Here is a 17,930-nt window from a genome sequence, read left to right as displayed (position 1 = left end):
ACGAGGATCTTCAACAAGCCTCAGGTCCAGCAAATAACAACCAGGTCCAAATACCAGCATCTCCAACCTTAATCCAACCGAATGGTAATACATCTGGTGAGTAAAACCTTCTAATATTTTATTTATATATATATATATATATATATATATATATATATATATATATATATATATATATATATATATATATATATATATTTATTTTTAGCAGCAGGTTCATAGTTCTCACATAAATCAAACTCAGAAATCATTACTGTAATGAACGGAAGACCCAGAATTCAGCCAGAACACAGGGTATTATGGTTTAACAGTTTATTGTATAGAAAACTGCAGCAGGATGTGAAAGACTTGTCTGAGACTGGAGCTGGACCTCTCAGCTTCTGTAATGAGAGAGGGAATATTAGTGACCAGGGAAGGATGGTGGATTGAAGTCAGACTGAGAGTTCTAGATCACAGACCTGGAGAGCGTTTGATTCCAAACCAGTCGGCCTGTGACGTCACTGAACCTTGTTGTGCTTAGAAGTGCATCCAGGACGTCTCCAGGGAATCCTTCCGTGTTCGTTAAAGGTTTGTCCAGGGAAATGCAACAGGTCAGAACTGTGAGAGCAAAATACAGTATGAATAGCAAAAGGGCAAACAAGAGTGCAAGGTCTGTGAGCAGGTCCAGGGTTCAGGCCAGGTGACCTGCACAGTTCCAGGTCCAGTAACAGCCAGGCCTTTAGATCAGACAGGGTTCAGACAGGCTCAGATAATCGAGAGACCAGACAGGTCAGGCAAACAGGCAGGAAGTTAGGAATCAGAATGCTGGAATAGATCTTACTGGGTGGCTCCAAATAATCTGGCACTGACAGGGCGTTAACTACCATTGAGGACACTGAGGTCATGTCCTTCGTATTTTTTATATATCAACGTTATGCCTAAATTGTGATATATGAACTAAAATAAGTTAAACTGACTATAATACAAGGATCTTGGTGTTTTACATTTGAAGAGCCAAGATAACCTCACAGATATGTTTTTTTTAGTTTAGGAATACTGCTAATTTTTTTAACAATAGCTCAGTCTATATATATATATTTTAATCGAAATAAAGGAGAGTGTTCAGGTCAAAGTGTGGTATTTCTTTTCTATAGATATGGATCAGAAACCACTAAATACGAAACAGGTCAAAACATCATCATCTCTAATCTCATCTCAACCAAACGGCAATGAATCTGGTGAGTAAAACCTTCCAAGATGTTTTTTTTTCTTTTTATGTGTTAATTAGTTTTAGTGTGACATAGTAAACTCAAACCGTCTCTCTGACTCCACTGTTGGAATCTCAAGCTCTCTGGTTTGTCTTGAGACCAACATTTTTAATTTAGCCCTGATAGCTGTGAAGTTTACTCCAACATATAATCTAGGTTTTCCTTATATAACTCTCATTTGTGATATAATAATGATAATGCAGGCTTTAAGTGCTGGCAATTGGTGATACTGACCAAATATGATATTATTGTAATTCTTTTCTATAGATGAGGATTATCAACAAGCCTCAGACCCAGCAAATAACAACCAGATCCAAATACCAGCATCTCCAACCTCAATCCAACCGAATAGTAATAAATCTGGTGAGTAAAACCTTCTAAGATTTTATTTTTATATACTTTTTTTAGCAGCAGGTTGATAGTTTTCACAAAAATCAAACTCAGGCATCATAATCTGTAATGAACGGAATTTGAAGACCCAGAATTCAGCATTATAGTTTAACAGTTTATTGTATAGAAAACAGCAGCAGGATGTGAAAGACTTGTCTGAGACTGGAGCTGGACCTCTCAGCTTCTGTAATGAGAGAGGGAATATTAGTGACCAGGGAAGGATGGTGGATTGAAGTCAGACTGAGAGTTCTAGATCACAGACCTGGAGAGCGTTTGATTCCAAACCACTCTGCCTGTGAGTCACTGAACCTTGTTGTGTTTAGAAGTGCATCCAGGACGTCTCCAGGGAATCCTTCCGTGTTCGTTAAAGGTTTGTCCAGGGAAATGCAATAGGTCAGAACTGCGAGAGCAAAATACAGTATGAATTGCAAAAGGGCAAACAAGAGTGCAAGGTCTGTAAGCAGGTCCAGGGTTAAGAGAAGAGAGGTTAATAAGAGAAGTTAAACTCTTTGCATTTAACCAATCCCCTTGGAGAGCAGTGGGCCACTGTGCAGCGCCCGGGGAGCAAGTGTCTTCCTCAGAGAGCCAGAGTGGCAGTTTCTGCTTGGGTTTCGAACTCCCAACCTTAGTATTCCAAGCTTTATGCCCTAACCACTAGGATACCACTCCCCATTGTCATTTTCGATATAGTAAAGAAAATGCAGACTTTAAGTATTGGCCAATGCTGATACTGACCAAATATGATATTATTGTAATTATTTTCTATAGATGGGGATCATCAACAATCCACAGACTCAGTAGATAAGGGGAAGGGTCAAACAACAACACCTCCATTCTCATATCAACAAAAAGTTAATGAATCTGGTGAGTAAAACCTTCTAAGATTTTGTTTATCACTTTTTTTAACAGCAGGTTGATAGTTCTAAGAAAAATCTAACTCAGACATCAATACCAACTAAAGCTCTGACTTTAAACACGTTTTGCTCTGCAGAACGTCTCCTTTAATGTGTGTGAGCAGATGATGATGATGATGATGATATAACATGTGGATCAATGTTGGATGAGTGTTTAGGATCATTTTCTTGTTGCAACATCAGACTGTGTCCAAGTTTTAACCATCATAGCTGTTAATAACACCTAACAGACGTAAACAGTTCAAAGGACACCTCAGGTTGGTGGAAAGAAATATAGTTTTAGCTGTGGTTTTATTTTACCGTCCTTTTTATTGTGCGAGAGCATGCACGTTTCCATTTGTCCTGTTTACAAGTTGCTGTTCTCATAGCTGATACAAGCTTACTGTGCCCGAAAGTCTTACGTAACCCCTAAATCCCTCAATCACTCTATAGAGCTGGGACTATATAGTGGACTTTATAGTAACTCAGTTAACTTACCGTTTGGTCAGATGATCACTTTTTTGCTCTGTTGGTCACGTAACTCCTCCTCCACCGCACGGGGCCTGCGCCATCTTTGTTATTGGTCGCCGCTGTCGGGTAGCGGTAGCCTATGGTGACAGCGGGCCGCTGTGACAGCAAATCCCAATACTTTGCGAGGAGAGCTCTCCATGCTAAAATGATTTTCCATAAAGTGGTGTTTAAATGTCTGTTTATTTAACACTAAGATACTGTTCAATTTTTACAGGCTGGTCTTGATCAGTAGTTTATGTTTTGTCATTTTTTTGGTAGTGATGATCAGACTAAAGCTAGCATTTTTAGGTTAAATGGCTCTGATCTATAATTATATTTGCTTCTTAAAGGACAAGAAGGACGTTAGGCCATCTGAAGTACATAATTCAGTTGCATTATTGATCCTTTTTGTATCATTTCACAGAAAACTCCTCACTAAAGCAAAGTGGAGGCGGACTGTAGGTGGACAGTTGTCTCTGTCTGAGCATATTGTTGAGGAAGCAGGAGTAACATCTGCTGACAGGAGAGAAACATGAAGGGAGGAACTGGAACACTAAAGGTCCTAATGCTACGTTCAGACTGCAGGCAGTAGAAGCAGCATAAAAGCTTAAGCTGCTTTATTTTTGATGTTTGTACACATGAAGGTATGAAGAGCCTCAAAAGCATCTTTGACTCTCCTGAAGTGCATCCAGTGTGAAAAGATGTGTCTGATGCTTCTGCTGCCCCTGTGTTTAATGGCAGAGAGCAGCTTTGCTGTATTTGCTGTTATAAGTGGGTCAAAAGTTGATTTAATATATTTCAAGTCCATCTGAAAACATCATCTATGTAATTAGTTCATCAAGATTACGATCCTGCCTTCAAATAGTATTTAGCTGTCGGACCAGCAGGAAACCTCCGTACAAAGACGGGGCGCTGTCACTGAGAATCCCCTTAAACAGCAGCCTCTGACCCAGTCGCCTCTTGGGGGTTTTCTGCTACTGTTCGTGGCTCCTGGAAGGAGATGTTAGCGGTTTTCATTTACGTAATCCAAATCGCAGGCACCAGAATAAAATAATGAAACATATTTTGCCGGCAGGTTTTGATGTTTTAAGTTAATTTAGGCATTAATAAACTGTTTCAGAGGAGTGATCATAGCGATCTGCATCAGCAGTGCTGTGTCTATCTCCCTGCCAGCTCCCAGATCCAGAGATTAAAGTATTCTGGGCCCAGGCCAGATTTCCAGCTCGTAGAGATTGCCTGTGGGTAAAAAAAAAATCACTCGAAAATAAATTGACGGTGACAAAGAAGCGCTTAAGGAGAGTCACCTTGCGCCATTTACGGGTCCATTCAATGGAGAGAGATGTATAAAGTCAAAAAAATAAATACATTAAACTTTGTGTTTGGAGAGAAGGATGACAGAGAAGGGGATTGCATGCAGTGGGCATGATGCAGTTCATGAACTCTGGAGAAGATGTCATGACCATAGATGAAGGCCTCAAAAATAAATAGTGCTGGGCATGGCTGGAGGAGACAGGGCGAGATGGCGAGCCGTTTAGCAGCTGCTGCAGGAAGTTGGGTAAACCAGGCGCTTGCTTCTGCACGCTGTGCTTCAGGAAGCTTATTTACTCATCCAGCGGCAAAAAGGTGCTACGCTAACATGAATGGCATGGCTTCAATCCCTACAGATAAGCGTGTCACGCACCTCAGATGCTCAGAAGCTCATGTGGCGCTGCTGCAGGTGCTCAGATGCATCAAGATGCTCTTCTCCTTGTGCTCGTAACGCATTGCAGGACCTTTTTATGCGCTTCAACCATTGCCTTAACATGTAAACCAGCTGCTTCTGCTGCTTCAGTAGCGTGCGGTCTGAACATAGCAGACTGCAGACTGACTCCAATTCTGCCTTGAGTAGAAAAATGTAGTTATTTGTCTTAATTTAAACACAACAGCAATGACCTTGTTGTTTTGTTGTTCTGAAGTTTTATCTTTCCCAGGTTTGTGTGTGTTTTTTATAAGTTGGAGAGATGTTTTTTTTTTATAAGTCAGTGTTTCTGCAGAGTCCTTTTTGCAAAAATTTTAATTTAACATTTGCTTAAACATACATAAATACATTTACTGCAACTTTTATGTTCTTTATTGTCTGTGCATAAGTGTTTGTCCATAACTAACATTTATAATGTGAGAAACCGTGAGCTCAGTGTTCGGCTGCTTTTAGTCTGTAAAGGAAAAATCCTAACAAATTACTGGTTACACAAAAATACGATTAAGTTTTTATATTAGAGAAAAAAATATGTCATTCAAACACTAACCATGAATCATTTAAATGTATTTGAAGTGTTTTTGTTTTGGGATGTCATTGCCCTCTATTGCAGCTCACTGTATTACCACTAGAGGGCAGCACACTCCACTTGTGCTAATTTTGAAGTCAGTTTTTCACATTATCTCTTGATTTAGAAATAAGGCAGTTGAATGTAAATTAATTATTTCCATAAAATATGACTCTGCTTAAAAAATATAAAAATGCAATAAAGAAAAATAGAGATGTCATGTGACGAAAATGTCTCAAACGGACCTCAGTCAGTGTCTGTCTGCAGAATTTCATCCTGACTGTACTTTGTTTGAATAAAGTTATTTATTATCTACCATATGGTCTTTTTTTCTTTCCAGATAATGGCTGTCTAACTTGACTGAAAAGATCCTAGAAAAAAAATCTGATTGCTGAATGTTAATGTTAACTGCAGAGGCTGAGGAAAAATTAACTGTGGTGGTTTCTATCCATCCTCTGTCAGATCAGAGGCCTATTTGACAAAACTGAGCTCAGAGATTTAGTTGGGATTTTCCAGATTTTCTGATCTAATTAAGCCTAAAATCGACTTTACAACAGTAGCTAGACGTAAGTTACCGCAGTGATTTATTCTGTGCAGTTAGCCTGCTTTAGGCTAACAGCCAGTCTATATGCTGGTGCCTCATCCGCTCAGTCATCCAGCTTTTCTTCTGCAATACCAGCTGAAATTTAGTTGTCAATCAGGCTGTTGCCTCCTTTATTCTAAGGTTCTAGGCCTCTCCTGCCCAGTTCAGCATCTGAAGCACCAGTCTGGCCACTGGCACAGATCTTCCTTCCTTCTTGGTTCAGATAAAAGCCAGAGGAATTTTCCCAGAGCTCATCCCAGAGCGTTCTCCTAAGCCTTCTCCCAGGCCCAGTCTTGTTCCTCCTGCACCTGCTTCAGGTGCCGTTCCATCCTCTCCAATCTATGTTCCTCCACCGGTTCATCCACACTACAATCACCGGCTGACATAATCTCCTTTTCTCCTCGCTCATCACCTCCATAGACGAGCTTAGCTGCTCCACTGCATCCCTCTCTACTCATCTGCACAGATTCATGTCTCCAGGCTGGGCCATGCCTAGGCTCCCTCCGTCGTCTGCTCACACAATTGGCCGGCATGCAGCTCAGCACCTTCCATCTGCATTCACCACAAAGATGCCCAACCTGGACTTTCTAGAGGTGAGATGTGGTGTTTTCTCTCCATGCCTTTTCTTCCTTCAAACAAACTATACATACCTAATATTGCATACATTTCTCCCAGTCTCTGTTGTCCAGGGGTTATCTAATCTGGTTCTCACCAATGCAGGGGCAGATCTAAAGGGGGCCAAGGCCACCCCTAACCATTAATTGGCCCCCGCTGCGGTCTATCCTACCTGGTGATTTGCGGTTCCCATGTGGATATAATGGACTCTAAGCACAACCCCACTTCTTACTGAATTTAAGGAAGCTCCCCTCCACCCCCCGTGTATTTTTTTTACTGGATTAACTGATTAATTCAGGTTAGCCTGACCTCAGCAACCATAGCCAGGCAAATAATGGCCAGATAAATAAAAAATCACCAGTAAGCCAAATGTGTAAGATGTATTTTCAGCACTTTGATCTGTTATGATTTAGTGGGGTCTGCAGTTTTACTTCTCTTACTGATTTTAAATTAACTGGATAAGAATAATGTGGGCAGAGCTCTTCCTAATTCAAGAAAACAGCCTTTTATGTCATGAGATGGGACAGAAGGACCCAGTATTCAAGGTGAGACAGCCAGTAGGAAAGTTATTAACGTTTATTTATACAAAAACAGACGGAACAGACACGCTGCTGTGGATCTGCAGCTGCAGGTGATTCTGTAGAGAAAAGTCAGGTAAGTGACCACAATCATCTGAACAGAAGATGATAATTATAGTGAGTCAATTACCTGCTTCTACAATTCAGTCTACCAAGGAACGGACATATCTGGGTTCCAGGAATCCATTAGAGTGTGAAGGCAGGTTCAGGGTCCTGTGCGTCAAGCATCCAGCTCAGACAGAAACGCACAGATGGTCAGAATCCAGCAGGAGTCCAACAGAGGATCAGGTGGGCAGAACAGGCAGAACCAGTGGGTGAGAAGGAACTGAATCAGGAAAACAGAATCAGTAGGGACGTGCTGAAAATCTCTCACCACTGGTTAGGGAAAATAACTCGCCTGAGGACACTGGCTTAGGAATTAACTCCTCACTGGAAAAGGGACAAGAACCTGAGAACTAACTAAACTAAATAAAACTGAAATCAAACAGAAAGCTAACAGAAAACAACGATCAGACCCTGAATGCCCAGGCTGAACTGAATATAAAGCAAAGGAAACAGGTGAGAGGAATAAATGATAATTAAGGTGGAGGAATCAGGCCAGATCATTACATTTTAAGGCTATATATATATCTATATATATCAATATATATAGATATATATATTTGTACTTTGTTGATATTCAAATTTTAGGAAAGAGTGAATTTTGTTATTTCAATATTGTTAAATTATAATCATAAACCCTACTGGAAATAAACATAACTGTCTTAAATTAAGTGTATCTACCCTTAATTTTAGCAGGTAAATAAGACGATTTGTCAATGGAATAAGTATTTTTACACCTAAAACAAGATAATTAGAAAACATGCACTTGAAATAAGACAATGCAATTATCTTTTCTTATTTTAAATTTATATAGTTATACTTATTCCATTGGCAAAGTGTTTCACTTACCTTCTCAATTTAAGAAAATGCACTTATTTTTTTTTTTAAATTACTTATTAAGATTTCAAATTTTGCTGTGTAATCCTACTGTCGCAGCTTCCTTTCCAACCATTTTAGCCACTGAGCTGAGACTGTAGGTCAGGTTCAGCGTTTCTCAGAATAGAGACGCGCTGATCTGGTGACAGATAAGCAGAGATTTGAGGAATTCAGTACAACGAAGGAGCGCAACTAGATGGATTATGAAACCATGGGATCAAAATGAAATCTGTGTGGATTAATAAACTGCGTTCAACTAAAGTTACGGCTCCCCATGACCTAACTTATCAGCACTCTGGCAGCAGGTAAGTGCACACCTTTCCATTTCCATTCACACAGCCGCCTGTAATGCACAGCCTCTACATTCATACCCAAACGTTCCCTGCATCTGATTTCTAGTGTTTGTCTCCAACACATATTCTCATCAAGGATTAACTTGTGTTTCATTTCATTAAGGCACTTTCAGAGATCTGTGTCAAGTGTTTCTACTAGATATTCAGTGCGCCATTCATTATCTCTGTAGTATCTACTTTCTTTTTCCTTATAGATGGACTTATTCCCATATTTCTCGATCCTTCTTCCTTTTCTAACTCCAATATTTCTCTCCCTCACAGACATCAATTTTGCTGCTGATGTTCTTCTTTAGTATTATCAGCTGAAACTCTGTTTTTGGAGTTGATCTATTCTTTTTAATGACCATGTTCATTAGCTGGTGTCTGTCTGCGGTTCTTCTTATCAGCTCGGCGAAACTAACTGTTGGTGAGTATTTAGATTAATTAGATTTTCTTAATGTGTTTGTCCCTTGATGAGCTTATTGCTGGAGAACCTGAGGAGATCTTGTTCCTCTGCCGCAGCTGGGTGGTCTGCTGCATCGACAGATATTTATGCATATTGCTGACATTTCGTGTGTGGAGATAAATACAGTAATGTTCTAATCAGAAACTATAAATAAAGTTATTTTTTTCTTTTAAAATGCGACCCCCCGAGCCGAATAGTAGGTTATTTTGAACAACAACCTGCCACACCTGCTGAGGCGTCTTCTTTTGCTTTGGTTTAGCCAAAACAGGTTTGACGACCGCTCCAAGATGGCGACTGTAATCCCAGGTGTACACCTTGGACAGTTCACTGCTTTTTTTTAAATAGCAACAGAGGACAGGCATGGACACAAAAACACATATTTAAGAATCTGAATCTAAATATAAAAAAATTAAGTTTTTGTTGCACATATTTAACAACAACTTAAAAAGGAAAAATGTTTAGCAAAAATATTAATTAGATAATCACTAACTGAAATCTGCGATTAATTATGTACAAACTTCTTTTCTTGAAATTTATAGGTTGTTAAACATTTTAATGATTCTATCGCAGGTTAAACATTTAATGTTAAACCTTTAACGTTTAACGCAGGATTTAAACTAGATTATAGTCATCATCAACATTGTTTATGATATGACAAATAAAATGCTGCATTTTTCATTTATATTTGAACTAATATTTGGACTTACTGAATACATCACGTGATGCTATACATACAGCCACTCCCTAATGTGAATGTGGCTGGCTTTTGGCCTGGAGCTGATGTCATCAGACGGTGCCCAACCTTCACGGGGTGTTTTTACCCTGTCATTACCCGATCCGTACCGGAAGCACGATCCGTACCATCAGCTCATTTGCACGTGCGCAAACAGAATAACTTCCGGTGGCAATATTTCCTTTTTCTTACTTTTTTATTCTTTTGTATTTTTTAGAGGCATGGGTTTCTTTTTGTATATCTTTGTATTTTTGTCAATATTGCATTTTCTAAAAATAAAAAAAACAGAAATACATAAAAAAGTTCAATCGCCTTGTGATAGTTACTTTGACTGCTCTGAGCATGCGCAAATATATGTCACACAGCGTATATATTTAAATTTGTTTAAATATTTGATTTACTCTGTACTATAAAAAAAATAATAGAGTGCATTCACTCTATTATCATAGAGTGCATCAGATAAACGTTACGCAACAATATATTCCCAGACTGCTCTTAGCATGTCTGATGATGACGTCAAGCAATACAATGGATTGAATTTAAAAAGCATCCATTTCTTCCAGAAAAGTCTTCAATATTGTCTTTACGATGTAGTTTAGTATTCTTTAATTATTTAGGGATATATCTAAATTTTTTTCAGTACCGTAATTACATTATTTTTTGGCGACCCGGAAGTTATTCTGTTCGCGCAGACGCAAATGAGCTGATGGTACGTATCGTGCTACCGGTACGGATCGGGTAGCGACAGACCCTTAACCGCTACACTCCTCCAGCTGGCGGGTCAGCAGTGATGGCCAGGTCACTGCCCATCTTCTCCAGGCCTCCAGCCCCCCTCCTCCCTCTTAAACCACAACCAGCATGAGGCTCTTTCTGCTGCCTCCGCAATCCTGCGCACAGCTGTCTTCCTCTCCTTGCCAGATATTCCAAGTGCAGTGAGCACAGACTACATTGACTGGCACCCGACATCCACTGGAAACAGCCATGCTTGCCAGCCTTTGTCATTGCAGTCCATGATGAGGTCCTGGTATTTTAGGTTCCTCCTCTCATGGGCCTCCTCACAGCCTTCCTCCCAAGGCACAGTCAGTTCCACCAGGATGATATTCTTCGATTGCTCTGGACGATGGGTGGGGAAAGTGAGCCTCTTCCCCGGGTCAACTGTCACTTCCGACCCCTGTGCCCCCTGGAGGATGTTGGTCCTGGCTGTTTTATTAGGGGATGGCTTTTCTCCCACCCTGACGAATTGCATTGATGGTACTTGTGGCTTAGTCAGCTGCGGTCTTCTCCTGGCCTGCTTGAAAATGTCAGCCATCACTCGGAGCACTTGGTCATGCTGCCACCTATATCTCCCCTGAGCCAGAGCGATTTGGCACCCTGCTAAAATGTGGGCCAGTGTCCCCCTCTTTATGCACAACTTGCAGAGCTGGTCCTTCCTCAAGCCCAACCTGGCTAAGTTCGCTGGTGATGGGAACATGTCATACACAGATCTCAGGAGGAAGCTAACACGGAAAGGTTCCAGCCTCCAGAGCTCAGTCCATGTGACCCTCCTGTTAGGTCCCATCTGGTCCATGTTCCCTGGGTTGCCAACTCAACAGCCTTAGCCCTCCATGTCTCCTCCTCTTGGTGACAAACTTCCACTAGTACCATCTCCTGCCTCTGCTGGACGCTTGCCTTCCTCCACAGTGTGAAGTGAGATATTCCCAGTCCTTTCCGACCCATGCAGAAACTACCAATTATGTCTCTCAACTCCAGGGAGCTCTCAGCTTGTCTGACTGCAGTGTCTGCTGCCCACTTACGGCCTGTTCATGTTGTGACCCCTGCGTTGCTTACTTGCTCGTTCTTTGAGTCTCTGAGCATCATTGCCACCATGCACTTGGCCACCTTGAACTCCTCCAGCACAGAGGAAAATGGAAGTTGAAGCTGTCCTGATCGAATGCAGAGCCCAACTGCAGTAAAGCTGAGAGGAATACCAAGCCACTGCCTCAGATAATTGTTCACTCTTCTTTCCAATCCCTCCACTGCAGTCACTGGGATTTGATAGACTCAACAGTCACAGAAGCCTTGGTAGGAGCCCATGCTGGTATATCCAGGACTTGAACTTGCCGAGTAGGCATGACTTGTCAATCCTCCTTAGCCTCAGACTCAAATAAGACAGCTATCTAAAAGAAGTATCCTGGTTTTACAAACTTTCATTACATATGGAATGTATTTTAGACTTTTTTGGTGGTGTAAAAACAATTAAATCACTTCTCCGTGATACACACCGAGCCCTGGGGACAAGCTTATCAGACATAACAGTTTCCAGCATCAGCTTGGGCCTTCCACCGGAGAATATGGAATATCTCATAATTTGGGTTTATTTTACGTAATGATTTACTTTTATTTTAAATGTTACAAATGTACAACAAATCCTGTACTTTTCTGCAATTTAGTACTTTGATGATGATATAAACTCCGGAACTTTTTTTTCAATGTAGAGAAAAACCTAAAGCTATATTAGATCTGAACAGCAGATATGATAGAAAGGGTTAAACATTACAGCTGCTCAGAAACAGAAAAAGTTCACATGAAGGAGTAAAAATGTTGTTTTTTTTCATTCACAGCTGATCTGATCTATGGAAAAGTTGGTGGCTCCATTGTTCTGAATCCAAGTCAAATTTCAGAGCCCATTAGGGGAGCAACATGGAGGCAAAAAGAAGACTTTGTCTTGGAGTGGTTTGGGGAGGACATTATTTGTTATAGAAACTTTAAAGGTCAGCTGATTTTCCAACAAGAAAGTCTTTTAAAACCCAAGAACCTGCAGATTAACATCATCCATGATGTCTTTATCTGGATCCTGCTTCCAGGTCGCTGTGACTTTGATAAAACAAGTGGAAGTTTCACCATCAACAGTCTGACTCTAGAGGACAGCAGCAGCTACACACCTGAGATCAACAACAAAATTCTTGCAAAGAAGGAACTCCAGGTTATCAGTGAGTTCAGCAGGTTTGACTGAGGTTTGTTAGGTTTTAACCTGAATCAAGTTGAGATAATCTGTTCCTGTTTCTGTCAGAACCGGTCCCAAAACCCACAGTGTCCATAAAGTACAACCATGAGAAGGATGCCTGGAGTCTCACCTGTGAAGCCCAAGTCACTGCTGACTTTGGACCTGTGACGTATAAATGGAAAACAGGTGACACAGAGTTGTCCACCAACAAGGAGCTGCTGATAACAATGGTATGAGGATGAGAAACCCTGGAAGAACTCAGTAGAACCTTCATGGTTTGGTTTAGAGCTGTTTTCTATTTATTTCTCAGGAGAATAAGGAAAGCTCCTTTTTCTGTGAGTTGGTAAACCCTGTCAGCAGCAGCTCCAGTGAAACAGTGGAAAACCCCTTTATCACAGGTGAGAGGAAAACATTCCCATCTATTCTTTATCTTTTCCACCTTCACCTATCAAAGAAACACAACTTTCAGAAAAATAAATAAAACAAACTTTTCAAATTCTATCAAAATTATTTTTGTATACTTTTAATAAAATAAAACATATTAATTCACATAGGATGTAAAATATTTCGACCTCCAAAAAAAGATGCTTGTCTAAGAGAGTTCCCCTGGTTTTACAATTTTTCAGAAAATATTTATGAAGGTTTGACCTTAGCTAATGAGTTTAAAAAAAAAAGTGAAATATTTGAAATGTATATTCAGAGTGTTAAAAGCAGATGGACACTTTTATGAGAACATCTTAAAGATCCAGAAAAAAATCTTAGAAAACATGAACTATTAGATTTCTGATGAATTTCAGGAAAGTCAACCCAAAAGCTCCTTATATCCTATTAGAAGCCATGAATCAGCTGGTTGAATTAGATGTTTATTTAGGTTCAAAATGTTGATTTGAATTAACGATGAAATGTATTTTATTTAGCTGTTGTTTATTAAGAAAATAAACCCGTCTAAATCGACCTGCCTGTAGAGAAAGAATTGTTTTCTGTATAATTTCAATAAAATGCAGCATTTTTATTTTATAATAGAGGTAAAATATTTGAAACCAAAATAAGATGATTGTCTAAAAGACTTTCATAGTTCAAGAAACTTTGAGAAAATATGTATGTAGGTTTAAGCATTTTACAATGGTTTAAAAAGCTATTTAAATTATTTCACTTTACGTCAAAAGTTTCACAAGCAGAGGGACACTTTTATGGAAAGATCTTAAAGATCCAGAACAGTTCTAGGAAAACATGAACTAATAGATTTCGGATGAATTGTAGGAAAGTCGACCTAAAGACCCATTATATCCTATTTTAAGCTATGGATCAGCTGGAATATACTCCAGGTGGTTGAATAAGATTTATTTAGGTTCAAAATGTTGTTTTTTAATGAATAAAGTTATTTAATTTGCTGAACAACTTTTTTTTAAAGCCTTTGCTTCAGTCAGCAGATGATCTTTGGTAGTTTAAGCTAAAAACTCTCCTCCATCACCTTCATTTGAGTTTTTTGATGCAGAGATTTATTGTTTATCAGAACTTTTAAATGTTGGGAAAGTTAATAAACTTCCTGTTCTCTTCTGTTCTGTAGATCAGCAGATATGATAGAAAGGGTTAAACATTACAGCTGCTGAGAAACAGAAAAAGTTCACATGAAGGAGTAAAAATGTTCTTGTTTTTCATTCACAGCTGATCTGATCTATGGAAAAGTTGGTGGCTCCATTATTCTGAATCCAGGACAGATTTCAGAGCCTATTGAGAAAGTAAAATGGAGGCACAAATTGGACCTCACCTCAAAGTCTTCTTGGCAGGATATTAAAAGTGACGGAGCTTTTAAAGGTAAGTTGACTAGAAAGCTCAAGAACCTGCAGATTAACATCATCCATGTTGTCTTTATCTGGATCCTGCTTCCAGGTCACTGTGACTTTGATAAAACAAGTGGAAGTTTGACCATCAACAGTCTGACTCTAGAGGACAGCGGCAGCTACATAGTTGAGATCAACAACAAAGTTCTGGAGAAGAAGGAACTCCAGGTTATCAGTGAGTTCAGCAGGTTTGACTGAGGTTTGTTAGGTTTTAACCTGAATCAAGTTGAGATAATCTGTTCCTGTTTCTGTCAGAACCGGTCCCAAAACCCACAGTGTCCACAGAGTGCAACCATGAAAAGACCAGCTGTAATCTAACCTGTGAAGCCCAAGTCACTGCTGACTTTGGACCTGTGACGTATAAATGGAAAACAGGTGACACAGAGTTGTCCACCGACAAGGAGCTGCTGATAACAACGGTATGAGGATGAGAAACCCTGGAAGAACTCAGTAGAACCTTCATGGTTTGGTTTAGAGCTGTTTTCTATTTATTTCTCAGGAGAATAAGGAAAGCTCCTTTTTCTGTGAGTTGGTAAACCCTGTCAGCAGCTGCTCCAGTGCAACAGTGTATAACCCCTTTATCAGTGGTGAGCTGAAAACATTCCCACCTATTCTTTATGTTTTCACCTTCTGTTGTCATACGAACACCAACTTCTATCCACTCGAGAGAAAGTTTCAACCAAAAACAAGCAGGAGAAATCATCAAAACTTTTCCTGCTTAACAACACCCACCCAAATCCCAACAAAATCCCACCCCTATTCTTGGACATGATGTGAGAAAAACATTTCCCTCAGAGGTTGTGTCAAAAACAAGCATTAAGTTTGTCACTAGCTTTATTTTCTGTTGCTGTTCTTTTGTTTTGATTTATTTACATTTGATCATTGCTGCACATTTACGGAAATGTTCATTTACTGTCTGTAAAGCTGTACTAAACAATAAAAGCTGTCTAAATATCTCAAATCAAATAAACATTAGAGAAGAGAAATAAGTTGAAAGAAAAAGGAGTTAAAAACAAAAAGCTTTTAATTGATTGTGGATATTTAAAGCGACTTTTTAATCGTTTTGTTTAAAAACAAAATAGAAAACTTTTAATCTGTTTGTCTTTTGGTCATATCTTCCAGGTTTTTACATCTGGTCTGGCCTTTAACAAGGCCATTCCAACACCTCACTAAGTTTAGAACTAAACCAGAGATGTTTTGGGTTATCCTTCTGTTTAAAGGTGAACATCCAGCTCAGTCTAAAGTCTTATTCAGCCTCTAATGTTTCCACCTTCTCTTCAGCCTCCTTGTTCTTTCTGAGGAGAAGCTTCCACTGAGCATGATGCTGCCACCACTGTGGTTTAAAACCAATAGACTCTGAATATTTTATCATTTTAATGATTTAATCTTTTATTCCAGATAATCATGCTCTAACAGCAGCTGTACCAGTTGTGATTATTCTCCTGGTTGTAGCTGGGATTGTTACTGCTCTGTTGTACAGAAAAGGTAAGACTGCAAGAAAACACCATAATTACTTTCATGTTTTATTGGATTTGTTAGCTAACCTGTCGTTGGGTAGAAGAGTTTCAAAGAAGGTCTGGTATATAAACAGCCTGTTTATAAATTTATTTTCCTTCAGCAAATAATTATCCAGTTTTGTTTTGTGTAAATTGTGATGACATCTTACCCAGGAAGTTTTCTTGGACTCCTGAGAAAGTTAAACCTGAACTATGATACAGAAATGAATGATCTAACACTGATGTCTTTATTTCTATTGTAGGATATTTCCAAAGGTTGAGAGGTAAGTTACTAAATTGTCTGTAAATGTTTTCAATACACATATAACCAAGTTTGAAACTGTAACATATGTATTTATCTTTGATACAGAATGTTTAAATGGACGGAAAAAAACAAGTAAGTTGATTATTCTATATTTATCGTTTAACTTGATTGTTTATTCTTAGACAACAATTAAAGGCTAAATAAGGAAAGTTGATGCATAATGTCTAAACATTATAACACAGCTATATTCCCTGGATTGTCAAGGTATTCTCACCTTGGAACATTATTCCATGAATAAATTGGCTTTTTTGCAATGTGGAATTTGCCTAGAAAATGCAATAGGAGAATTTGTGACTTTAAGGATTATTTTTCTTCTGCTTCTCTAAAGACAGCGTATCGAGGAAATAAGTGCACGCCTTTAGGGTGGTGTGTGCTGGTGAAGATTCTCAGTCATCCAGGTCATAGTCATTCCAAAAAGGTTAATAAACAAACCACTGGACTTCGTTTTCCAAGTTTTAAACATCTTCGAACTAGGGTAACAAAGTCCAGTGGTTTGTTTTTTAACTTTTAAACTTTTTTTGGCATGACTTTAGGATGGTGATTTTTTTGAAACAGTGTCGGTAGAAATTACACAAAATAATGATGAATTGGTCTAGTAAAGCTTCTTTTTTTCCCCTAAGAATTTTGTACCCTGTCACTCACGTGTTGATATATAAACAAAATAGATACGTATAAAAACCTGTTGTTCAACTTATTTTATGCAGGTTCATTACGCAGTATGTAATTTATAACAAGGTTAAAATCTACAGACTTTAAATGGCCTCTGATTCTGGTATATTAATTAACTAGCCTGGACAGTCAGACTGACAGACAATATAACTTTCTAATTCATCTGTATAATATGGTTTTAATCAAACTAGCACAAAATGGTTTATAACATTTTAAGAAGGTATTATCTCTTATGTAACAGACAAGATTTTAAGCCGTGTTTTTTTCTGCAGTCACAAAGTAGCTACTACATGAGGTTTTATCAGCTTTGGTCAATCCTGAATAACAACCATTCTCTGTTATGTTTTTAGTCATCATGTATTTTGAAAATCCAAGCTTTAAGTTCCTGCCAGATGTCTCTAGAAATGTATTTATTAGTTTAAAGTAACCTTCCTTCTTGATATCATCAGTTCTTCTTCCTGGGGCAAAACTCTCCTACATCATGATACTGTCAACGTCCTAATTGACAGCTGGGGTGATTTCCTCTACAAACCTCCCTTTCTCGTCCAAGTGATGATTATGGTTAAATTAATTTCATCAGACCACAGATGATCTCTCCAAAAAATCTTAGTCTTTGCGAGCTGGAGTTCGCTCTACATTTAGAGGAATGACTTCTTCCTTTCTGAGCGGCTGTTCAGCCCATATTTGTTCAATGCTTTTTTCATCGTTAATATTCTTGCTCTATTTACAGATTCTTCAGTTTCTTCAGCAGGACTTTAGCTTTTAATCTGGGGACAATTTGTAGTTTTTGCACCACAATTCATCTCTGGGACACAGAACCCATCTATTTCAGTGTGATAGATGGACTATCCCACTATGCTTACATCAGACTATAGTTGTTTGAATGGGTGTATGTTGGAGGCTCTAAGCATCTGGAAATCGTTACTAAATAAGAATTGGACTTGTGGAGTTTCACAATACTCTTCCTAATATCTTCATTGGATTCCTT

At 39.0% G+C, this 17,930-nt stretch overlaps 1 protein-coding gene across 1 annotated transcript in view; it reads left to right on the top strand.

Annotated features, from left to right (window-relative positions):
• The window catches only part of LOC119794439, a 96,254-nt gene that overhangs the window by 43,414 nt on the left and 34,910 nt on the right, over nt 1–17,930 (top strand). The window contains exons 7-11 of the mRNA XM_038302016.1: nt 12,678–12,841; nt 12,922–13,009; nt 14,277–14,426; nt 14,502–14,627; nt 14,708–14,871. Coding sequence (XP_038157944.1) covers nt 12,839–12,841; nt 12,922–13,009; nt 14,277–14,426; nt 14,502–14,627; nt 14,708–14,871 — 531 coding nt within the window. The 5' untranslated portion in view covers nt 12,678–12,838. The remainder of the gene's footprint in view (nt 1–12,677; nt 12,842–12,921; nt 13,010–14,276; nt 14,427–14,501; nt 14,628–14,707; nt 14,872–17,930) is intronic.

Source organism: Cyprinodon tularosa, unplaced genomic scaffold, assembly GCF_016077235.1.
Source record: "Cyprinodon tularosa strain WSP-4 unplaced genomic scaffold, ASM1607723v1 ctg48, whole genome shotgun sequence".
Lineage (NCBI taxonomy): Eukaryota > Metazoa > Chordata > Actinopteri > Cyprinodontiformes > Cyprinodontidae > Cyprinodon > Cyprinodon tularosa.
Note: the sequence above shows the minus strand (reverse complement) of the source record. Positions and strands in the feature narration are given on the sequence as shown.